Source organism: Xenopus tropicalis, chromosome 3 (genome assembly GCF_000004195.4).
Source record: "Xenopus tropicalis strain Nigerian chromosome 3, UCB_Xtro_10.0, whole genome shotgun sequence".
In the NCBI taxonomy this organism is placed as follows: Eukaryota; Metazoa; Chordata; class Amphibia; order Anura; family Pipidae; genus Xenopus; species Xenopus tropicalis.
This window is the reverse complement of record NC_030679.2, coordinates 93,872,068-93,897,686: the sequence shown is the minus strand read 5'-3', so window position 1 is coordinate 93,897,686 and position 25,619 is coordinate 93,872,068. Positions and strand designations below refer to the sequence as shown.

The 25,619-nt window shown below is 40.6% G+C and overlaps 2 protein-coding genes across 2 annotated transcripts in view; both read right to left on the bottom strand.

The window, feature by feature from the left end:
- Window positions 1-1,934, bottom strand: part of cox5a (cytochrome c oxidase subunit Va) — a 10,311-nt gene extending 8,377 nt beyond the window's left edge. Inside the window, exon 1 of the mRNA NM_001017049.3 lies at window positions 1,741-1,934. Within this exon, the coding sequence (NP_001017049.1) occupies window positions 1,741-1,834 (94 nt within the window). The 5' untranslated portion in view covers window positions 1,835-1,934. The remainder of the gene's footprint in view (window positions 1-1,740) is intronic.
- A 9,906-nt stretch (window positions 1,935-11,840) lies between these two features.
- On the bottom strand, window positions 11,841-15,923 carry rpp25 (ribonuclease P and MRP subunit p25). The gene is made up of 2 exons (XM_018092400.2): window positions 15,389-15,923; window positions 11,841-13,549 (listed from the first exon to the last, which is right to left on the bottom strand). Exon 2 carries the CDS (start codon window positions 13,488-13,490, stop codon window positions 12,969-12,971), a length of 522 nt encoding a protein of 173 aa, XP_017947889.2. The 5' UTR covers window positions 13,491-13,549; window positions 15,389-15,923; the 3' UTR covers window positions 11,841-12,968.
- Window positions 15,924-25,619: the final 9,696 nt, after the last annotated feature.

Sequence of the window (25,619 nt, the reverse complement as noted above, 5' to 3'; positions counted from 1 at the left end):
CCTGAACACAAATTACTATTGCACAAATGCCTATATCAGTTAATTCACTTGGTCCGGAAGGGGAAAGCAGCTAAAAAGGGCGGATCTAGCTCTCCTTCACAACACATACACTAGTTCCTCAAAGTCACCTTTGCTTCCGGGTTCCATACATACACAGCCCCATCAGCTGCTTTTATAAACACACGTAGGACTGGTTAGATATCTGCACTTACAATGGCAAACGGAAGAAGTGATACTAATCCATGTTCTTTAAACATATAAACTAAATATCAGACATTCATACATAGAGAAAGCAAATAAAAAAAACTAGATCACAATTAGTCTAAAAAGTGAGACAATAAGCTTGTAAGCATAAATATGCAAATATAACCTTGATGTGCCAAGAGAGCTTTATGAAGAAAACTCTAATGCTGCTACTATCGTATACACTAATAACTACAACTGATAAGAAAACAGTGCAATAAGCAACAGTTTTATGTACAGCCACAATAAAGTTTATCTCTAGCAACATTCCATTAAGGATGCCTTGTAGAAAGCGCATACATACATTAACAAAAAGCTCATTAAGTCTATAACTCTGTGATCTAAGTTCATACTAGCAACTTGTTGAGTCCTTCTAAATGTAAAAAGCAAGGTTTAAGAGGGGGATAATGCACAACAAACATAAGTATGTTGCAACTCTAGATACAGTTTATAAATTGAATAAGCCCGGCATTCATAATTTCACAGGCAAAGAGCAGACATTGAACTTGACATAAAACTAGAACATGTCCCCACACTAACAAGTCAAGCATTACCGAGTCAAGTGTTTAAATGCAAAATGAAAGCACGCTGGTGTCCTAATGAAGTTCACCTCGAGGCCCCCTATTTTAAAGGGAATTCTGGTAACAGCTCACTAAGGGCAAGGTAGACACGGATAGGCTATCATTATGATTAGGCAATGAGTTAAGGCTAAACTGGTAATGTATTGTGTTGCTGTGGATGCCAAGTCAGTATCATTCTATCATACAGGGGAATGTAAGTTTCCAAGTATATATTTCCAACCTTAGAATGACATGTGTTGTCCTTGTATAATAGTTAGTAGAAGCTACACAGGCCAGACCATGCTTATTGCAGGTTGAAAGACAAGTGTTTGAGATGAATGGGCCAGAATAGCCAGTGCCTGCCTCGCAGCGTTATTTCATTAGTGACAGGGCTCCTATCAGGCTGACATTTGCTGCACTGTGCACGAAATAGCATCACTGTTCCATTACACGCCGGAGCCGGGCTACATCAGCCAACTCCATAAGCGAACACACTGCCTTTCCCAAGCTGCTGCATTGCGATTCCAACAATCCCGTAGAACTGTGCCGTTGTGCAGCGGCTGAGGGGCCGCCGATAGGACATTTCTTTCTAGGTTACAAAGCTCAAATCTACAGCAAGTAGGCCTCACTCAGAGCCTGCCTCGGTCATTACAAGGGCACTGCAACGGGCGGCTCCACAACTCGTTCTATGGAAGCCCAGGAAACTGATACCGGCAGCGCTGAAGGAGGGGCGGGCGCAATTAGCAGCGCTTCACTCAATTGGCCTTTGCAAGGGGAGAGCAGAACGAAGCAGGAATTCACACACAATGGGGGTACTAGGGAATGTCGGGCAATGGGATGTAGGAGAACCCAGGGGGCGTCCACGTCCTACCTCTGACCTCAAGGGCACATCGGGTGGAGAGTAAAAAGGAAACAGCGATAAATAGTGTGCGCTCACCTGGGGAACCGGCAGAGACAGGCTGCACACGGCAGCGAGGAAGGCTACGAAGTCCAGAGGAAACACAACGCCTGAGGAGAGCGGCTCCCAACATGGCTGCAGCCGAGCAGTGTGCAAGGTGACTAGAAAGCGGGTTATCACAGCCGGAAGGAAGAGGTACGCGCACACTGCACGCTCGCTCTCAGCCACGCTCCAGCACTGACACCCACAAGGGGAAACGGGGGCGTGGCCTCACTCTGAAATGTCAGCCTACCATAGAGTCGTGCCGGCAACCCAGGCAGGCATTCCCCTCACAGCGACACGCACAGGGTCGGCGGCGAACTGACGCCTTGTTCCGGCAACTTGGCTGTGAGGAGTTGTTGACAGGGATTATGTCATTAGCGCAATTATAGAGCAAGCAAAACCTGCGCCTGATAGGGAACCCACGGGGTATGGGGAGGGGCGTAAATCTGAATTCTATTTTAGTTACCCCACTGCAGGTGTTAAATTGAGTTGACCTATCCATACACTCCCATACTATATATACCAACATCTATACTAAGGGGCCCATTCATTAAAGCACAATTGACCACGAATGAGAAAAAAATATTTTTTCTAATTGTTAGAACTTTTCGTATTGACCACGATAATATCATAAAATAGTACGACTTTTTTGTGGTTTTCGTTAAATTCCACGAAAAAGTTGTATTTTTCGCAAAGACTACGACCATTTCAGAATTCATTCAAGCTTTGGTATTGTGACTTTATTTTTGGCCAGGTTGGAGCTGTAGAGTTTCATTGAGTCCTATGGAAGGCTTCCAAAATCATGCATTGAAGTATAAAAGCCAGAAAGATTTTGTGACTTTGGGATCGCAACCACAATATTTTCGTACGACCAAGAAAATAATTTTCGTGCAATTTCCATACATCAGAAATTATCGTGGCTACTCCGAATTTTTTACTTTCGTGCTTTTAATTGGTGAAAATTTGTGCTTTAATGAATGGGCCCCTTATTATAGATTTTATACCAGTAGCCTTGAATATTATGCTTATACACAAAATCATCCAAACTATTCTTAACGAGATCTATTATATATAACAATATATAACAATGTCTTTGCACGCTATTTATTATTTTGCAATAAAAGTATTTGTCTGATGCTTTGACATTACCTATCAGATCCCCTCTATGAGGGGGCTGCCATATTTGTGCTGCAGGAGTCTGTAAGCATTAGAACAGGGATCCCAACCTTTTATTCCCATGAGGCACATTCAAATGGAAAAAGTGTTGGGGAGCAACACAAGCATGGAAGATGTTCCTGGGGTGCAAATGAGAGCTATAATTGGATACTTAATAGCAGCCTACAGAAGGCTCTATTTGGCATTATACTTGATTTTTATGCTTACAAAACTTGCCTTCTTAAAAGAAATTCATAAATGAGCACCTGCTTGAGGCCACTGGGAGCAACATCCAAGGGGTTGGTGAGTAACATGTTACTCATGAGCCACTGGTTGGGGAACACTGCATTAGAAGCTATAAGTGACAGGTTGAGAAGGGACAGTCATGTTGGCAAAACAGTAAGGTTTGGGAATTTTAAGTAACAATTATTTACAAAAGCAAACCAATCAGGAAAAAAATGATCAACATGACCTATATGTATTTTTTTATGTAGATTCATATTTTAAAAAGTCGTTTTTTTCATGTCGGTATCACTTTAAAGGCATTAACAGAATCTGCCATTACAACATCACTCGGAAGGGCATTCCCCAACCTCATTGCCCTCACTCACTGCTTCAAATGAAGGTTCTGTTCCTGAAATATAAAGAGGTGGCCTCTGGTGCACTGATCCTTTTTATGGGAAAAAAGAACACCCCGATCTGTATATAATCCCCTCTAATGTACTTGTACAAAGTAATCATGTCCCCTCGCAAGTGACAGTTGGGGCTGTAGCAACAGCATGCATTATACTCAAAGTAGATAACAGATATACCTGGAAGAATAGAATCACACACATATTTAGCAATTAATTGATACAGTGCCTCTATAGGTAACTACATTTAAAAGCACTAATCTTGTTTAGATCGAAATGGCACAATGTATTTTTATATTACAGCTGTATAATTTTGTATGCAGGTTGAGCAGACAGGCTGGGCATTACCTGGTAGACTTTGAGGCTGTTGGAGAATGAAGCATAAAATTAAAATACAGGTGAAAACTCTGTCCTAAACCTATATATAATTTCTATTTTCTGGTACCCAGATAGTGGGGTAATTTATCATTGCCCCAAGTGCAAATGCAGGAGCAAAATGGGACACAAAATTCCATAAACCCATTAGATCCAAATTACTTACTGGCTGAGCAGTGCAGGGCCAAGAGGTACTTGCACAAAGGTACATACTGCTTGTCCCCACTCACCACTAATTGGACTGCTGCTTCAACACCCCACTGTCTACTTGCTGCTCAAGCCCCACTACTACTATGCTTGCTCTTTTAGAATCTTAATGTAAGCCAGGGCAGGAGCGGAGTATAAGATACAGTAATTTTTTTCTATTTATATTGCACCCGCCTGTAGCTGCACTCTTGGAGCTGTGTTTTATGCCTACATAGTTTGGCCCTGCTGCCTGGGAAAATGGCTTGTGCACCTTGTGTAAATTTAAAATCCAACTCAGTATGTAGAGCACAGCACAGACAAGTGCAAGGCATCCCTGTACATAAACATATGGTACCAAATTATCTGTTACCTTCTGGATAGCCTGGCAAGGTATGGTTTCCTTTAACAGCCTGGTACAAAGTAGAGATAACACACTTGCTGCATTTATGGTGAAAGTAAATGCAGCACTCTCTATTTTACTTGAAAAGGTAAATGAAAACTATAAGAGAAGTAAGAGTAATGTCAGTAAGAACAAACCAATACAATAATATAATTTACTAACCCCTGTGGTGCACCACATATAACTAAGAGTTCAGGCCTGCTTGTTGTTACACAGTACTGAAGAGCCAGAGTGCCAAGTCCCACCCAATAGCTGCAGTGTTGCCTCAGCTCCAACTGCTCAGTGGTTGACACAGGATATGGTGCTTAAAGGACAAGAAAAGTCAAAATCTATGAAGCACACTATTAAATAGTACTACTATTGCTGTGTAAAAACGCTATAATTCTGGCTTGCCTAATGAAAGATTTACAGAGATACACCTGCTACATTCTACATACTTGTTTCAGTGAACGGCACCGCCATTTTGTCAGCACCCCCCCCCCCTCCGCTCGATCTCTCTCTCTCCGGTCCGCTCCCTCCTTGCCTCTCCCCCCATCAGCACCTGCTTGCCAGCTGCCACACACCACCCGCTCGCTTCGTTTTGTCAGCACCCTACCCCCCCATCCGATCGCTCTCTCTGGTCCGCTCCCCCTTTGCCTCTCCCCCCACCAGCACCTGCTTGCCGGCTGCCACACACCACCCGCTCGCTTCGTTTTGTCAGCACCCCCCTCGCCGCTTGCCTCTCCCCCCCCGCCTCTCCCCACCTTGCCTCTCCCCCCACCAGCACCTGCTTTCCGGCTGTCTGTTCTTCTTCTGTGCCGCTGCTGCTGCATACACGCATGCATACACTTGGCTGCATACACGCCATGGCAACCGGACGCTAGGGGGGGTGCGCATGCACAGTCCCAAGTCACCAAGTCTAGGCAGGAGCGAGGCATTATGGGAATCTTCTCTACCCAGCTCAGCGTTTTTTCTAACTGTTTGGCTTCAGATCTTCTGAATGGGAGAAATATGGGGAGACTTAAGGGCACTATTGAGACAACTGAAGGTATGCCTGCATTTTGAGATTAACTCTTTACTAGACTTTCCTTCTCCTTTAAAGGGTTACACAAGATAAATGTGAACAAGGCACCTGGGCCAGATGGAATACACCCTCAGGTACTGAGAGAGCTAGGGTCAGTTATACAGTGGCCTCTGTTTCTGATATTCTCAGACTCGCTTTCATCAGGTATGGTACCTAGGGATTGGAAGAAGGCGAATGTCATTCCTATATTTAAAAAGGGAGTAAGATCTCAGCCTGGCAATTATAGGCCTGTGAGTTTGACATCTGTGGTGGGCAAGTTATTTGAAGGCTTGTTAAGGGGTCACATTCAAAATTATGTAGTGGAGAATGGCATTATGAGCAGTAATCAGCATGGCTTTATGAGAGACAGGTCATGTCAGACCAATTTAATTGCTTTTTATGATGAGGTGAGTAAGAAGCTGGACAGTGGGGATGCAGTAGATATAATCTATTTGGATTTTGCCAAAGCATTTGATACCATGCCCCACAAATGACTGCTTTCTAAACTAAGGTCTATTGGTCTTAGTGAAGTTGTTTGCACATGGATAGAAAACTGGCTACAGGATCGGGTACAGAGGGTGGTTGTTAATGGTACGTTCTTTACTCGGAGTAAGGTTCTCAGTGGGGTCCCTCAGGGTTCTGTACTGGGTCCACTTTTGTTTAACTTGTTCATAAGTGACTTATGGGAGGGTATTATAAGCAATGTATCAGTGTTTGCAGATGACACAAAACTCTGCAGACAAGTCAATTCTATCCAGGATGTGGCATCCCTGCAGCAGGATCTTGACCAACTGGCAATCTGGGCGGCTAAGTGGCAGATGAGATTAAATGTGGATAAATGTAAGGTCATGCACCTGGGATGTAAAAATATGCAAGCCACTTATACCCTTAATGGGACTGCACTATGCAAATCCATAATGGAGAAGGACCTTGGAGTCCTTGTAGATAATAAACTTGGCTGTAGCAAGCAATGCCAGGCAGCAGCTGCAAGGGCAAACAAGGTTTTGAGCTGTATTATAAGGGGTATAGATTCACGGGAGGAGGGTGTTATTCTTCCCCTTTACAGAGCGCTGGTAAGGCCCCATCTAGAATACGCTGTTCAGTTTTGGTCTCCAGTACTCAAACGGGACATTATTGAATTAGAGAGGGTCCAGAGGAGGGCAACCAAGCTAATAAAGAGTATGTAAAGTCTCAGTTATGAAGAAAGACTGGCCAAGTTGGGTCTGTTTACACTGGAGAAGAAGCGCTTAAGAGTGACATAACTATGTATAAATATATAAAGGGATCATATAATAACCTCTCTAATGCCTTATTTACCAGTAGGTCCTTCCAACGGACACAAGGGCACCCACTCCGTTTAGAAGAAAGGAGCTTCCTTTTAAATATTCGGAAAGGATTTTTTACTGTGAGAGCTGTGAAGTTGTGGAATTCCCTCCCCGAATCAGTTGTGCTGGCTGATACATTATATAACTTTAAGAAGGGGCTGGATGGATTCTTAGCAAGTGAGGGAATACAGGGTTATGGGAGATAGCTCTTAGTACAAGTTGATCCAGGGACTGGTCCGATTGCCGTCTTGGAGTCAGGAAAGAATTTTTTTCCCTTCTGCGGCAAATTTGAGAGGCTTCAGATGGGGTTTTTTTGCCTTCCTCTGGATCAACTAGTAGTAATGCATTATGGTTGACAGTGATGGACGTACGTATTTTTTCAACCCAACTTACTTTGTTACTATGTTACGTTATGTTGGTGCGCACTTATCTGTAATCCAAGGTGTGACATCTATAAGATCCAGTACATTAGATTTATAATCCATCTATTACAGTGTCCAGTATTTAGTCCTGGTTCTCCTCTTGGGTAGAACTGGGCCACTAACTAAGCAGGGGTGACTGACTAACGGGCACTGGAACCTGGGGCTCTAACCTACTCTGATCAGAAAAGGGACCTGACTAATGTACCTTCTGGTTCTTATAAAACAATTCCCTAAATCCATAACTGGGCCCTATATCTGCACTAGTTACAGAGAGGGCCTATTGGAACTGAAACCTAAGGGTCCTAAAGTGCAAGAAGAGTAAAATCCTTCCCTGTGTGACACTTACTGGCACACAAAGGGGAACCTGCAGTTGGCGCAATCTTTTCTGCACTTTGCCAACCATGCATCCCAGGAGGTCTCTCTCTCCCTGCTGCCAGATCTGTGCATGCTCTCTCCTTGCCTTATTGCCTTGACTTCCTCTTTCCCATCTCTCCTTGCAAAGTCACATAGTATGTCACATAAACTGTAAAGTTTAGGGGCCCAGTGATCTTGCTGTGGGGTCCAATAACTAAGCCATAAGTAGTTTAGGAAAATAGTAGAAATAAATAATGTGCTAATTAGTCAGTCTTTTAATTGGGGGTCAGTGGGATTTATATGTAAGTTACATAACTTTCTTTAAAGAAGCTTAAGTTTTTGCATAAGTTACGTAAATTGCATTAGTGTAGGGGCCCAGTGACATTTCTGTGTGGCCCAATAACCAGTCATTCTCCTGCTGGAAAGTTCTTGTAGGAGACCCTGGTATAATTCAGTAAATAGATCCTAAAACAAACAGCTCATGTTACACTATAATAAGCAGTCTATATAAAGTAAAGTCCATATAATAGTTAAAATTAATAATGTATTAATAAGTCAGTCAGTTCATTGGGGAAAGGGGAATTTACATTATATTTTTTAATACATTGGGGGCAGGGGAATTTACCTTATGTTTTTTAATTCATTGGGGACAGTGGAATTTACCTTATGTTTTTTTAATTCATTGGTGGTCAGCAGAGTTTGCCCCTGCCTGCACCGTCAAACTTCTCTGCATTGTCTTTTTCTTGATATGCAAGTTTCTAGGCAAGTTACATAGTTTTCTAGGCAGTTTTTGCGGAAGTTATGTAAATTGCGTTAGTTTTGGTGTAACTTTATATGTAACATGCAATTTGCGTAACTTCCACATCCCCCATACGGAAAAAGATTTACGGAGCCCAGCACAATTATATCCCCTTCCCCCCAATGCCGGCCCTGCCAACGTGCTGGTCACATATTGTCTGTGAGGAAGATCACATTATGTGATCATAATGCTGAATTTCACAGTGAACTACCGTATTTTTCGCCCTATAAGACGCTCCGGAATATAAGACGCACCCAATTTTAAAGGAGAAAAATCTAGAAAAAAAAGATTCTGAACCAAATACTGTAGTAAAATATTTTATATCAACTGTATAAAGTTAATTGTCTATGGGCTCGTACATAATGAGGCTTCCCCCAGGGCCCCCCCCAAGCATCCTTCAGCTTCCCCCAGGGCCCCCCCAAGTATCCTTCAGCTTCCTCCAGGCCCCCCCAAGTATCCTTCAGCTTCCCCCAGGGCCCCCCCAAGTATCCTTCAGCTTCCCCCAGGCCCCCCCCAAGTATCCTTCAGCTTCCCCCAGGGCCCCCCCAAGTATCCTTCAGCTTCCCCAGGCCCCCCCCCAAGTATCCTTCAGCTTTCCCCAGGGCCCCCCTTCCCCCAGGGCCCCCCCCAAGTATCCTTCAGTGTCCCCCAGGGCCTCCAAGCATCCTCCAGCTCCCCCACGGCACCCCCAGCATTCTTCAGCTTCCCCCAGGGCCCCCAAGCACCTTCCATTTCCCCCCTAACCTCCCTTCAGCGGCCTCTGGCTCCCGTGATGTCTTCCTCTCTGTGCCGCGGCTCCCAGCTGCATCTGTGCTTTTATAAGTTTGCGCCCTGTGCGTGTGACGTCAGTACGCACGGGCGCAACCTTATAAAAGCGAGGATGTAGCAGAGAGCCGCGGCACATAGAGGAAGACGCAGTTCGCTGTATAAGACGCACCAACTTTCCCCCCCCAGTTTTGGGGAAGAAAAAGTGCGTCTTATACGGCGAAAAATACGGTACTTTGTTTTGAATGAAAGCCTTGCAAGGGCAGTATTTTGTATTGTAGATAAGAATATTATTTTTACTGTTACACAGGCATTTGTGGATATATAAATATATATTTATATATAGGTGAATAGATATTTTTTCACCGCTGATGGAATTCCAATGTAATCTGCATTATGCAGCTCCTACTATCTTTTTCTTCAAAGACAGTGAATTATGGCATCTCTGCAGAGTCTCCGTAGGCTTGGCACACAATAAAAAAACATTCCGGCTGATCAGAGTCGGATTAAAATCTCAATCCCCATATCTCCCAGTAGCAGCTTGAAACCTGGATGCATTCTACAGTAAGCAATTGTCTTCTCACTCTGCTTTTATAATCTCTTATCTTGCTTCCACTGAGAACGACATTGTCCATGGTTGGGAGAGACAAACACAACAGGACAAATGGTAGCACGAATTGGGTGGGGGGGCCAGACAATGTTCAACAGAATATGATAGAGCCGACACAAACCACCTGTTCTTCCTGATGTAAAATCCAAACAGCCAATGTGTCTTTTGTTTGTTGTTTAGATGAGAATAAGAAAATTTCAACTATTCATTCATACATATTCACTTCTGTTTTTGTGACTGGCGGACTGACTTTTATTGCTAAAGCGACTGGAAAATAATGCTAGAGGGACTGGAACATATTTTGAATCTCAGACCATATATGTATCCTGTTGCACCAGACACCCAGTTTTGTTCCCAGGTTACACTTGTGCCAGTAGTGAAAAGCTCATTTTGTAAATGACCCATGCTGTGTTGGTAATGATACTGTTTTATGAAGTTTAATTATCATTTAGTAACAGCGACTTAGTCTATCTTTGGACCCCATGCATTTAGTGGACTCCAGATAAAAAAAAAATATTTTCCCTAAGAGTTCAATTTACAGTCATAACACACAGAGGACAAAAGAAATTGGTGAATAGCAGAGGTGGAATTGGTAAGTGTGAATTTAGGTGTTTGAAGCGGCCCCTGCACCAAATGTTTTGCCTGGACCATAGGCTTTTAGGTTCTAATATATAACATATATCTTTTTTACGATCACAGGTGCTAGTTGTAACTTACACTAAAAAGTAATTTAGTACATTCTGTACATTTATACAAATAAAGTTTTCTGCGCAGGAGTGCAGCATTCCTAAATTGGGGACATTACACAGATTTATGAAATATGGGTGAAAGTTACTCACCAACTGATAAATATGCTTCTAAAAATCCCATAGGAATAAATAGAACATAGGTGAGTTTTATGTATTAAGCTTTAAACTCACATTTTGATAAATCTGCCCCTAGCTATGCAGGTTTTTCTAAGGGTGTTTTTCCATAGATGAAATGTTTCTACATACCTTAAAAGATTAAGCAGCAGGGCAACCCCTAGACCTTGTTAAAAAGTATAGCCTTTTACATAAACATAATTCCTGAATAACTTCTGCACATATGTTGTACAGAATAACTGTAACATGTATGCTGTATTGCCAGTACTTTATTAAAGAGGCATCTCTTGAAATGAAATGGTTGATTTCAATGGTTTCTGATTACAGGTGGCAGCAGAAGATAGAATACGAAAGAGATTAGCTATTTTTCAGTTTCTTTTCATACTCAATCTGTCCCTTTTATACAGTCTACATGCAATTTAAGCTTGTGATTTGAGTACCATCTACCAAACATCTTATTATCTCTAAGGCATTTATAAAAAGCATACCACCATCATGTTGTGAAATAATGTTCAATCGAACTGTAACGGAGCCGCACACAAAAACATATGCAGTCGGGGAGCTTACCCCATTTATTATGACCCCCTTGATCAACGTTTCGTTTCATCCTGACGAAGGGAGGGTGTATCCCCCCCGAAACGTTGATCAAGGGGGTCATAATAAATGTGGTAAGCTCCCCCATTGCATATGTTTGTGTGTGCGGCTCCATTACAGAAACAGTTCGATTGAGGATAAGGACCTGCCAGTCCTGCGGAAGGTTTGCACCACTATTGCAGTGAGTATAGCAACGACAGGTGTGCGGCTTTAACAAGTGTGAAATAATGTTCAACACTTGAAAATCAGAAAGACTAAGATGACCATAACCATGTCATTTTCTGTGTGTGAGGTGTGTGAGGTATAGGGGCCTGTACTTCACACAAGTTTGTTCTCCTCTAATCCTCTGCCTCTAGGCTACCTTATTCTGTTTTGTTTTTTTGCAATTTGTATTTCAGCCTCAATATTTGTAACCCCATTTAGTCCATATTACTATTTCAGATCACTAAGGCGCCAAACACTAACGTCTGCTTTGCATGCAAATGAGAGTTTGATAGAATAAAATAAATTTCCTATTGTTTTGCTTTTACCTAAATCTAAAAAACCCCAAGAGCTAATAACAAGAGTCAACAGCAAAATATTAACCCATTTATGAGCATAGCTTTATTCCATCAACATGAAACACAGTGACACAGAGTAATTATCACAGCTAATATAATCAAGCCTTTAGCCTAGTAGCTTTAAGTGCCTTTGACAAGTCCAAAATGAAAAGCATTATTAGAAAATGTTTTGGTTAGCTTTAGGGCAAGTGAAGCAGAGGGAATCAGTGAAACTGGGCTTTACTGGCACTGTCATCAATAAAACTGACAGCAGCTATGTCACAGGAGCTGGGTGCCACAACTCAAGTACCGAAGGACTGCTGGCCACAGGCTTTTAGTGAGCTCATGCATTTAATTTCTTCACAAATGTAAGGATCAGGGGCTTCAAAACACTTTTTGACCTCAAAAGTTTATGTCTAGTTTTTGATTTTATATAAACTTTGGCTATGTATAGCACATGTCAGATATCTCTCCTCATGCTCAGAATTGCTCACTGACATACAAGGGAAAATTTTGTTCCATTGTGGCTGCTACAGTTTTTTTGCCTTTTGTACTCCCTAATGCACTACTCTGGTAGTCTCCGTCCACCACACTCATTTTAATTGTGCTGTAGGGAGAATTCATGTTGTATGTACCTCGTTTACTGCTGATGTGCAAATCACAAATCTCAGTGTAGGACAACTTAAAATGGAGTCTATGGGAAAAGGCATTCCTATATTTTGGAGCATTATTGATCAAAAATAATAGATACTATAGATAATAGATTTCACACCTGTACTACATTCCACAAACAGCTTTAAAATAGAACAAACTCATTTTGTGACTGATTCACCTTTTATGCTGCCATAAGCTGCTTTTGCTTTTGTCTTCTAACCTGTAGGTGGCTGTTCAAATCCAATTGCTGATTGGTTGCTATGAGCAACATCACCGGTCATGTTGGCATACACACTATAGTAAATATGCCCCAACAGATCTGTTTCTCAGTGATAAGATCTAGCAGATTTGAAGGTCTGTTTCCAACACTGTAGCATTATCTAAATGAAGATGAAAGTAACTATAAGAGTTTCTTTAAAAAGGACATATTGGAAATATTCCTTGTCTTAAGTATGTTAGTAGGTGACTGTTGTTCCTGAGGTATAACTGGTGCCATAGGCATTTACAACTTTAGTAACATCCCTCAGATTCTTCTGTCTTCTTCTTTGGGGCACAATGTTCAGAATGAGACAAAGGAAACCTTTTTCCAGTCTCTTTAAGGGCCATGGACTGTGGGGGTTGGTATCCTTCTTCTTGTGGGTCAAGGGGTTCCTTGGAAAGGAGGATATTGATTGATGGGTAATTTTTTTGTACATTGAGTCGTGGAGCTGGATGCTGAACTTTTGGCCCCTTCTGCTCCCACACCTCCTGCACTATCTTATATTGCACTTTGGTGACCTGGTGAAGACCACCTATTTTTCGCTTCAGTATTTCTACACAGGTGACAGCTTTGGTTACTCCTCGTCCATAAGCACTGAAAACAATCTGCCCATTTTCCTCTGACAACATGTGGGTAACTGCGTACCCAACGAGGTTACGGATTTTGCTGCCTTCTTTCACTCTCATTTTCACTACATCTGGGTGAAGATTCTTAAAAGGCAGAGGCTGTCCATCATCTTCATCAACTACTTGGACCCGGCGAAAGTTCTCCATCCTGAACTTAATGAGCGAAGATTTCTTTTTTAAATTTCTTCTGGCCTACATTTTATAACCTAGAAAATAAAGGTTACAGAGTAAAGTTATATTCTGGTAAGTGAATGTTTAAGCTGGAAAATGAATGATAGATTGCAAAGACCATATCTGTGATCATTCAGCCGACAAGAACTCTAATTTTTATGACAACACAGAACATCATTTAACTGTCTTAAGCAAGTCTACAGGTCCCTATGGTGAATCATCACAGTATTCACCAAAGGGACCTGAAGACTTGCAATAACAATGATCTGCTGATTGATAATGGATGAATCACTTAAGACATGAAAAGATGCGGGTTGCCTCTTCATCATAATTGCAACAATTTGCTACATGTCATGTCATAATAGCTAAATGATGTGCATTATTTATTTATTATCTTCATTAACTACTTAGGCAGTATGGTCTCTACCTTATTATTTTCAAGTGAGCTTTGAAACCATCTGGTTACAGAAGGGTTAATATGAGATTGTATCTAAAGGTGCTCAAATAGATTGCCAAGCACTTGAAATAATTAGAAAGCATTTATGATACTGAAACACTTATACAGTGTATAAAGTGTTTTAAATATTTATTTTAAACTGGATTAATATGTGGGAAAAGGCAAATCAGCTTAGGCAGGACTGTATAACATCTTGGTGCCAAAAGTACTACTGCAAGGCTATTAATAGGAGTGTGTGGCTTTGGAACCAACTTCGACTGCCCCTATGACACTCCAATGTGCAGATAATGTGTGTGTGTGATAATACTTTTTTTTCAATTCTACGGGGTTTTTAGAAGCGTATTTAGCAAATTATAAAACCTAACTTTCACCCATTTTTAAATATGCTTCTTAAAATCCCATAGGAATGAACAGAAAGTGGGTGTTTTTGTTCTGTGGTGTGATCTTATTTCACATTTTGATTTCACACTTTGTTAAATCTGCACCTAGGATTTCGATATTACTGAATTGTTTCACTAATTCTTAAATGAACCTCTGGCAAGCAAAGGGTTTATTACAAAAAAAAATAGGTTAGAGCTAGAAATACTAGCATGCATCAGCTAAAGGAATAGACTGGAAATTACAACTGGTTGGCCCTTAGTCATATGGTTAATTAATTCCTGAATCCCTCATGTGGCTAATGATTTCCTGTGAATCCCACTGGAGGTTGTTGTACAGATAAAGTATACTGAATGGCTATTAATGAAGGCAGCACTGAGTAGCTTCAAAGCATGGGTGTTCTATTTCCAAGCCAGATCTGTGTAATTAATGATAGAATATGGTACCATATCCAACCTGCAACTAAATTAGCTATTCCAAGGATAGGAACAGCTTTCTGCAAATAGAATACATTGGTTCTTCTCTTATAGAAAATATAAGTTGGATAATTCACATAACATTCATATTTAGCTGGGCAGGTTAACCTATAAGATCCTGCATGTGTTACTTTCATCTAATATACACCAAGGTCTTATCATTTGCTATCAGAGCAGTTTCTAGCCACCTGCTCAGGAAAGCAAAAAACCATAACTTTCCACAATCTGTAAGAAACTATATCTTGCCCAGGAACAGTTTTAGGGCAGAGCAGACAGGCCCTGGGCCTCCTATCGGAGAAGAGCCCCATTGGTCAGAAACTGTGAAAGCACAAATGACATAATAAATTTGTATAACAACTGTTTAATATTAATATTTGCTTTGTATGAACTGCCACTTCCAGTATCCCCCTGACAGATGAAGTTGCTATTTATATATGCTGTTAAATATACGGAGGGTCATGCCTGATTAGGTTTTTTTTCTCTCAAGTTTTGCTACATATATCCTTATAAAGGACATTAATTTGCCCATCTCTAAATATAAAATGTAAGTTGTTCATACTTACCCCATGCTTGGTGCGTAAAGGCCACTTGATGTGTTACTGATGGGTGTTTTGTTTTCCCAATGGTCCTTTTCTGTTATTACTGTTTTTTTTCACAGGTGTATTTAAGGTGATGCAATGGTCAAATAATGTCCACATATCTTAGATGTTGAGCAGGTGGTAGCAAAGTGTACAGGATAATGGTACAGGATAATGATGTTCTGGGTCCATAAACTTCCAAGTCTTCTCCTATAAGACATCAGTAGAATTCCCCTTTAGGCTCATGTGATTCCACGTCTCTTTCTAATTAAAAACGTGCCAATTCTTTCTTGCTAAATTAGATACAATGTTGTAATCCTTGTTCTGATATTCCGCTCCACTTTGTGTAGTTTTTCATTTGCATTCTAGTTAGACCAGTTGCTTTGCTAATATCTACTCAACTCTGTATTGTTATATGGTAGGGGATAGATGATCATCAGAGCTGAAGTGCAAGAGCTCACTTATGTGCCTGTGCTCCCCGCACTGTGAGACAAGCCACTGTCTCTGCTGCACTTAATAAGAGACCCTCCTCCCTCCCTCTCTCTCTATCTTGCGTACTCTATGCATAAGGGGAGTGAGACAGAGATAGCAGCATCGGCATTATTACTTCAATTCAAACACTTTACTGCTAGTGAAGACTGGGGAGCATTGCCTGTAATTATATGCCTTGTCTCCAAATGGTCTTCAGCTTACTATATAATCATCTCGTCTCAGCTACATGGAACTGTGTCATATTATTTTCAGCATGCACTGTAAATCCTATCTTGCATTTGTTCTGTTCTCCCTTTTCTCCTAACTAACTTGTAAAGGTTTGGCTTTTCTGTATTTTCAATAATTAAAACATTGCAACAAATAAACGCACACTTACAAAGAATGTTTGAAGTGTGTTTAGTGCCTTGAACATCAGGTTCCTACTGAACCTTATTGGCACTCCCCCATGGCCACAAGTTTTTTATAAAGCTATATGAGAGCTTAGCGCAGGGTAACAATTTAAAGATCTTATAGTATATAGCACAAAATTCTGAAGGCATAAGGGATAATATATTAAGTAATCTGCAAGCACTATATGCATTAGTGGGAGCAAAATTGTGGGCATAGTTTACTTAGTGCTTTTGCCTGCTCCTCAAGTATAGCAGCTGCTCTTAGAGCTACTTTAAAGGAGAAGGAAAGTCATTTTGGCATTTTACTGCCAATAGCTTCGCCACATTAGTGCCACCTAGAACAATATATTTATTCTGCAGAAAGTTTTACCATACCTGAGTAAAGATCCCTAGAAGCTCCCCTCCATTTTGTTTAAGGCATCAGCTGCCATTTTAGCTTGGTCTTTGTAGCTACCTGCTGCATCTCTAGCCGTTATAGCTCAGATCACATATTCTGATGGGAGGGGAGAGGGAGTTTTATGAATTCTTATAGGAGAGGGGAGCAGGAGAAGGGAGATTGTTGTGCAGATTCCGCCCAGGAATGAATGATTTTATTTAGAAAGGAAGTCTAACACAGAAGAACATGTGTACAAAAAGTAGTGAAGAAATCATGTGTTTTTTTTGATAGAGGACTCAGTGTAGCTTTTCTGCGAGTGCTTATGGCTGTATGTACATAGGCCTTTCTGATAAAACTTACTTTCCTTCTGCTTTAAGGAACAACTGAGCCCAGGTCAGAGATCTAATTGGTGGACTTCTGCTGCTATCCCAAGAGCTCCATGGCAGTAGTACCCTCAAGCAAAGGAGCTTGAATGTTATAAGGTAGGCAATAAAGGAAGTGATCCAGGATTACCACAAGAAAAAAGTCTCAACTCAAAATACTAACCTTTTATTAAGCAGGTCTCTAGAAAACCTTCATTCCAAAAAATGAAAAAATGAAAAGGAAAAAATATATTGTGGAGCACTTCTTAATTAAAACAAGAGCTCTGCCATTTTAAAGGATGCTTCATGCTAAAGTTATAATATGAAATGTCTGAATGTGGGCCCTGGGCAAATGCTCCTTTTTCCCATTTATTAAAATAACCCAAGCTGTATTCTGCCCTTGTGCTGTTTTGCCATTGATAGAGCAGCTAGTGGTGGGGTCGGACTGGGGGGTGCAGGGCCCACCAGGGCGGCCCCTCCTGGGGCCCCACACCCCCCAAGGTGCCCCCTCCAGACGCGCCACCTGCACCCCCCACAGTATCCCCGCCATGCCCCCCATACCCCCTGCAGTGGCCCCTCTTACCTGTCCAACGTCCTCCCCTGAGAGCGTGTAAGTGAAACGTATCAGAGGAGGACGCTGGTGGCCAGGGGATCAGTCTGGGCCCCCGGGGGGCCTACTAGGGCCCAGTCTGACCCTGGCTAGTGGAGAGTGCGGCGTTCCTATCTGTTTTTAGCACTTTAGTAAAGGAGCTCTCTTTTCTCTAAGATAATAATAAATACCCTCAATATAAAAGTGATATAATGATATAATGTAGTTTAACCTTTTAAACTACATATAAACATTTGTATGTGTCTGCCTAGGGGATGAGCTATATGTAGTTCTTTGATGAAAAATATTGCTACACCTTTATTTTCTTTTAGGATACATCTTGGTTACATTTATATGCAAAGTGTAGAATTATGTTTTCATTCTGTTTGCAATGGTAAATTAACATAATATGGGCCTAAAGAGCAGCTTCTTGTTATCACTAAAGCATTACCAGCAAAGTGATGGTTGGTTGTCTTAGTCAAGTGGCCTTTTTAGCCTTTTCACTCTCAATCCTTGCTAAACAAATCTGTACAGTAGATTAATGGATCAGCTGAATTTTGTTGCCATAAATGCATATAAGTCGGCACATAGAAAACAATGCAATATATAATCTCTTTCAAAGAACATGCTGAATTTTCTATTCATTACTTGTGCTTAAAAGAGTTGCCACAAGATGATGTATCCTTATACACTAAGTGCAGAATGTTAATGTTTCAGGGTGGTGCTTTATTTTCTTTAACCAGAATTACATGTAAATTATAAACAGTGCATCATTTTCTTTCTCAATAGCCTAGCCTCATCTACACCAACACATTTCTTTCACTCAAGGAAAGCTCATTCCTATGCAGCCTGCTGTATCAGCATAGCAGCCTGCCACAGCCCAATGATCCTGCTTGTCCTGTCCCAACCAATTTATAATAATGTCAGAATTCCTCCATGCCTGCAAACCCTGACTGCAACATGAACAACTTTTCAGGACTGGTAAAGTGATGAGTAAAATGTTTTTTCCATTATCCTTTACTTATGAAGCTGTTTCTCTCTCTTTTAATAGGGAAACGCTTTACTCTATTTGGCAGATTTTAAGGTTTTAAGACAGATTTAAGGTCCAGAACATGCTTGAGCTACAGCTGCTAGATGCTGGTCCATGTTCCTCTCCTGAGCTACACATGGCATTCCCAGCCTCAATGTATATATGTTGCTGTAAGCAACAAAGGCTGGATTCAGAACATCCCTCTCTCTGGTGCTGAAAAATTTTGGGGCATGACAGAGGGGTTTTTTGCCCTGGGCGCCTAGCCTTTGAATGACATTGTATAGTAATTGCTCCACAATTCTAAATGTAATCTGACCTCTTTGCGCTTTGTCATTTAACCCTTTAAGTGCCAGCCGAATTCGTCATTTCAGTTCCCCCCAGTGCCAGACGTTTTGTAAACATTCTGTGCTCTCTCAATGTAGGGGCTTTTACTGGGGGCAGGGTTAAGTTTAGGTAGGCAAACTATATATTGTTTTTTTCAGGAGAACCTGAGCTTTCCAAATCTACCTGAGTTTTTGTGTATTTCCACTTCTGGAACAAGATTTAGAGCTTGAAATACAAAAAAAAAAAGAAAAAATGCTATTTTTCATGATATAAGGATTTATACCAGAAACACATTTTATTTTATGGACAAAAATTCAACTGATTTGGAAAGCCTCATGTCTCCCGAACGTGCCAATACCTGATATGTATAGTTTTATTGAGATTTCTGACTTCTATAGATCAAAAACTCCCAGCAGTAAATTACTAAATTTTCAAAGCATTACAGCAGAATACGGCATACTTTACATTCCAAAGCCAAAAATCCTGGAATATTAGGTTTACCCCAGGAAACCATACATTTTTGAAAACTACACATTCTGACGAATCCGAAATGGGTAACTATGTCTTCAAACTCCTAAGTACCAAACGGCAATGCTTTACTGAATTTAGCATTTTCTATAAAAAATTATGAAAATTCTAAAAAATCACCTCAAATCTTCCATTTTCAAGCACCTTATCTCCCACATAACATTAGGTACGAAGAAAACACACCCTAAATATGAAAGCCAGGGGTCCACTGAACAGTTTGATGCCCATTGTGCATAGGATCACCAATGTATCTGGAATTTAGAGACCCCAAAAGGAAGTTAGTACATACAAATTGCCCAGGAGATCTCTTTAGCTACTGAAAATTCAACACATTTACTGCATTTTCTGTGGGGTAAAAACACAAAAAAATACATTGACCCCCCAAAATCATATATTTTTGGAAAGTACACATTCGGACGAATTCAAAATTGGTACCCATGTCTTTCTACTCCAAACTACTGAGCCGCAATTCTTTCCCAAAATTGCCAGTTTTGATGAAATACCTAAAAATCACATCAAATCTTCCACTTTCAAGCACCTTATCTCCCACATAACATTAGGTACCAAGAAAACACACCCGAAATATGAAAGCCAAGGGTCCGCTGAACAGTTTGATGCCCATTGTGCATAGGATCACCAATGTATCTGGCATTTAGAGACCCCATAAGGAAGTTAGTGCATACAAATTGCCCAGGAGATCTCTTTAGCTACTGAAAATTCAACACATTTACTGCATTTTCTGTGGGGTAAAAACACAAAAAAATACATTGACCCCCCAAAACCATATATTCTTGGAAAGTACACATTCGGGCGAATTCAAAATTGGTACCCATGTCTTTCTACTCCAAACTACAGAGTCGTAGTGCTTTCCCAAAATTGCTAGTTTTGGTGAAATACCTGAAAAACACATCAAATCTTACACTTTCAAGCACCTTATCTCCCACATAACATTAGGTACAAAGAAAACACACCAGAAATATGAAAGCCAAGGGTCCGCTGAACAGTTTGATGCCCATTGTGCATAGGATCAGCACTGTATCTGGCATTTAGAGACCCCATAAGGACGTCAGTGCATAGAGATTGCCCCAGAGGTCTCTAGCTACTGAAAATTCAACACGTTTACTGCATTTTCTGCGGGGTAAAAACCCAAAAAAATACATTGACCCCCCAAAACCATATATTTTTGGAAAGTACACATTCGGGTGAATTCAAAATTGGTACCCATGTCTTTCTACTCCAAACTACAGAGTCGCAGTGCTTTCCCAAAATTGCTAGTTTTGGTGAAATACCTGAAAATCACATCAAATCTTCCACTTTCAAGCACCATATCTCCCACATAACATTAGGTACAAAGAAAACACACCCTAAATATGAAAGCCAAGGGTCCGCTGAACAGTTTGATGCCCATTGTGCATAGGATCAGCACTGTATCTGGCATTTAGAGACCCCATAAGGACGTCAGTGCATAGAGATTGCCCCAGGGGTCTCTTTAGCTACTGAAAATTCAACACGTTTACTGCATTTTCTGTGGGGTAAAAACACAAAAAAATACTTTGACCCCCCAAAACCATATATTTTTGGAAAGTACACATTCGGGCGAATTCAAAATTGGTACCCATGTCTTTCTACTCCAAACTACAGAGTCGCAGTGCTTTCCCAAAATTGCAAGTTTTGGTGAAATACCTGAAAAACACATCAAATCTTCGACTTTCAAGCACCTTATCTCCCACATAACATTAGGTACCAAAAGAACACACCCTAAATATGAAAGCCAAGGGTCCGCTGAACAGTTTCATGCCCATTGTGCATAGGATCACTAATGTATCTGGCATTTAGAGACCCCATAAGGAAGTTAGTGCATACAAATTACCCAGGAGATCTCTTTAGCTACTGAAAATTCAACACATTTACTGCATTTTCTGTGGGGTAAAAACACAAAAAAATACATTGACCCCCCAAAACCATATATTTTTGCAAAGTACACATTCGGGCGAATTCAAAATTGGTACCCATGTCTTTCTACTCCAAACTACAGAGTCGCAGTGCTTTCCCAAAATTGCTAGTTTTGGTGAAATACCTGAAAATCACCTCAAATCTTTCACTTTCAAGCACCTTATCTCCCACATAACATTAGGTACCAAGAAAACACACCCGAAATATGAAAGCCAAGGGTCCGCTGAACAGTTTGATGCCCATTGTGCATAGGATCAGCACTGTATCTGGCATTTAGAGACCCCATAAGGACGTCCGTGCATAGAGATTGCCCCAGAGGTCTCTTTAGCTACTGAAAATTCAACACGTTTACTGCATTTTCTGTGGGGTAAAAACACAAAAAAATACATTGACCCCCCAAAACCATATATTTTTGGAAAATACACATTCGGGCGAATTCAAAATTGGTACCCATGTCTTTCTACTCCAAACTACAGAGTCGCAGTGCTTTCCCAAAATTGCTAGTTTTGGTGAAATACCTAAAAAACACATCAAATCTTCCACTTTCAAGCACCTTATCTCCCACATAACATTAGGTACCAAGAAAACACACCCGAAATATGAAAGCCAAGGGTCCGCTGAACAGTTTGATGCCCATTGTGCATAGGATCAGCACTGTATCTGGCATTTAGAGACCCCATAAGGACGTCCGTGCATAGAGATTGCCCCAGAGGTCTCTTTAGCTACTGAAAATTCAACACGTTTACTGCATTTTCTGTGGGGTAAAAACACAAAAAAATACATTGACCCCCCAAAACCATATATTTTTGGAAAGTACACATTCGGGCGAATTCAAAATTGGTACCCATGTCTTTCTACTCCAAACTACAGAGTCGCAGTGCTTTCCCAAAATTGCTAGTTTTGGTGAAATACCTGAAAACACATCAAATCTTCCACTTTCAAGCACCTTATCTCCCACATAACATTAGGTACCAAGAAAACACACCCTAAATATGAAAGCCAAGGGTCTGCTGAACAGTTTGATGCCCATTGTGCATAGGATCAGCACTGTATCTGGCATTTAGAGACCCCATAAGGAAGTTAGTGCATAGAGATTGCCCCAGAGGTCTCTTTAGCTACTGAAAATTCAACACGTTTACTGCATTTTCTGTGGGGTAAAAACCCAAAAAAATACATTGACCCCCCAAAACCATATATTTTTGGAAAGTACACATTCGGTTGAATTCAAAATTGGTACCCATGTATTTCTACTCCAAACTTCAGAGTCGCAGTGCTTTCCCAAAATTGCTAGTTTTGGTGAAATACCTGAAAATCACATCAAATCTTCCACTTTCAAGCACCATATCTCCCACATAACATTAGGTACCAAGAAAACACACCCAAAATATGAAAGCCAAGGGTCCGCTGAACAGTTTGATGCCCATTGTGCATAGGATCAGCACTGTATCTGGCATTTAGAGACCCCATAAGGACGTCAGTGCATAGAGATTGCCCCAGAGGTCTCTTTAGCTACTGAAAATTCAACACGTTTACTGCATTTTCTGTGGGGTAAAAACACAAAAAAATACATTGACCCCCCAAAACCATATATTTTTGGAAAGTACACATTCGGGCGAATTCAAAATTGGTACCCATGTCTTTCTACTCCAAACTACAGAGTCGCAGTGCTTTCCCAAAATTGCTAGTTTTGGTGAAATACCTGAAAAACACATCAAATCTTCCACTTTCAAGCACCTTATCTCCCACATAACATTAGGTACCAAAAGAACAGACCCTAAATATGAAAGCCAAGGGTCCGCTGAACAGTTTGATGCCCATTGTGCATAGGATCACCAATGTATCTGGCATTTAGAGACCCCAAAAGGAAGTTAATGCATACAAAGTGTATACACTGCAATATAAGCTACCGGCATGTGCATTATGCGGCATAAGACCCCCTAACAGTAAGGAGACCCTAGAAAACCATATATTTTCCGAAAGTACACATTCTGACAAAACAAAAATGGGTACATACATCTTTCTACTACAAACTACCAAACTACAAAGCTATGCTAAACAGAACGGTTTTTATGACATTTCTGAAAATTGTCACAAAGCTTGCATTTTACCCCATTATGTACCCCCGCATTTTGTACCGTATCAACATAAAACATTCTAAATATAAACGCCAGGGTTCTACTGAACAGTTTGATGCCCTATATGCATAGATTTACCAAACTATGTGGGGTACAGGGGCACCCAAGTAAAAATAGTGCATATGAATTTTCACATAAGATGCTTCGGCTCATGCAGTTTTTGCACCCGGTATGTGTATTATGTGCCATACGACCACCTAACAGTAAGGAGACCCTAGAAAACCATATATTTTCCGAAAGTACACATTCTGACAAAACAAAAATGGGTAAATACATCTTTCTACTACAAACTACCAAACTACAAAGCTATGCTAAACAGAACAGTTTTTATGACATTTCTGAAAATTGTCACAAAGCTTGCATTTTACCCCATTATGTACCCCCACATTTTGTACCGTATCAACATAAAACATTCTAAATATAAACGCCAGGGGTCTACTGAACAGTTTGATGCCCTATATGCATAGATTTACCAAACTATGTGGGGTACAGGGGCACCCAAGTAAAAATAGTGCATATGAATTTTCACATAAGATGCTTCGGCTCATGCAATTTTTGCACCCGGTATGTGTATTATGTGCCATACGACCACCTAACAGTAAGGAGACCCTAGAAAACCATATATTTTCCGAAAGTACACATTCTGACAAAACAAAAATGGGTACATACATCTTTCTACTACAAACTACCAAGCTACAAAGCTATGCTAAACAGAACGGTTTTTATGACATTTCTGAAAATTGTCACAAAGCTTGCATTTTACCCCATTATGTACCCCCACATTTTGTACCGTATCAACATAAAACATTCTAAATATGAACGCCAGGGGTCTACTGAACAGTTTGATGCCCTATATGCATAGATTTACCAAACTATATGGGGTACAGGGGCACCCAAGTAAAAATAGTGCATATGAATTTTCACATAAGATGCTTCGGCTCATGCAGTTTTTGCACCCGGTATGTGTATTATGTGCCATACGACCACCTAACAGTAAGGAGACCCTAGAAAACCATATATTTTCCGAAAGTACACAATCTGACAAAACAAAAATGGGTACATACATCTTTCTACTACAAACTACCAAACTACAAAGCTATGCTAAACAGAACGGTTTTTATGACATTTCTGAAAATTGTCACAAAGCTTGCATTTTACCCCATTATGTACCCCCACATTTTGTACCGTATCAACATAAAACATTCTAAATATGAACGCCAGGGGTCTACTGAACAGTTTGATGCCCTATATGCATAGATTTACCAAACTATGTGGGGTACAGGGGCACCCAAGTAAAAATAGTGCATATGAATTTTCACATAAGATGCTTCGGCTCATGCAGTTTTTGCACCCGGTATGTGTATTATGTGCCATACGACCACCTAACAGTAAGGAGACCCTAGAAAACCATATATTTTCCGAAAGCACACATTCTGACAAAACAAAAATGGGTAAATACATCTTTCTACTACAAACTACCAAACTACAAAGCTATGCTAAACAGAACGGTTTTTATGACATTTCTGAAAATTGTCACAAAGCTTGCATTTTACCCCATTATGTACCTCCACATTTTGTACCGTATCAACATAAAACATTCTAAATATGAACGCCAGGGGTCTACTGAACAGTTTGATGCCCTATATGCATAGATTTGCCAAACTATGTGGGGTACAGGGGCACCCAAGTAAAAATAGTGCATATGAATTTTCACATAAGATGCTTCGGCTCATGCAGTTTTTGCACCCGGTATGTGTATTATGTGCCATACGACCACCTAACAGTAAGGAGACCCTAGAAAACCATATATTTTCCGAAAGTACACATCCTGACAAAACAAAAATGGGTAAATAAAACTTTCTACTACAAACTACAAAGCTATGCTAAACAGAACGGTTTTTGTGACATTTCTGAAAATCAAGCGAACAAGAACTATGCATAACTGAAAATGCTATAAAATGGCTAAACATGCAGTAAAATACCCCAAAATCCACCAAAATCACAGAAAATGTAGTAGAAACACCAAAATAATACACAA

Bases quoted from the DNA above. Each gene is read 5' to 3' on its own strand.
- rpp25 (XM_018092400.2), bottom strand. From the start codon at position 13,490: ATGGAGAACTTTCGCCGGGTCCAAGTAGTTGATGAAGATGATGGACAG.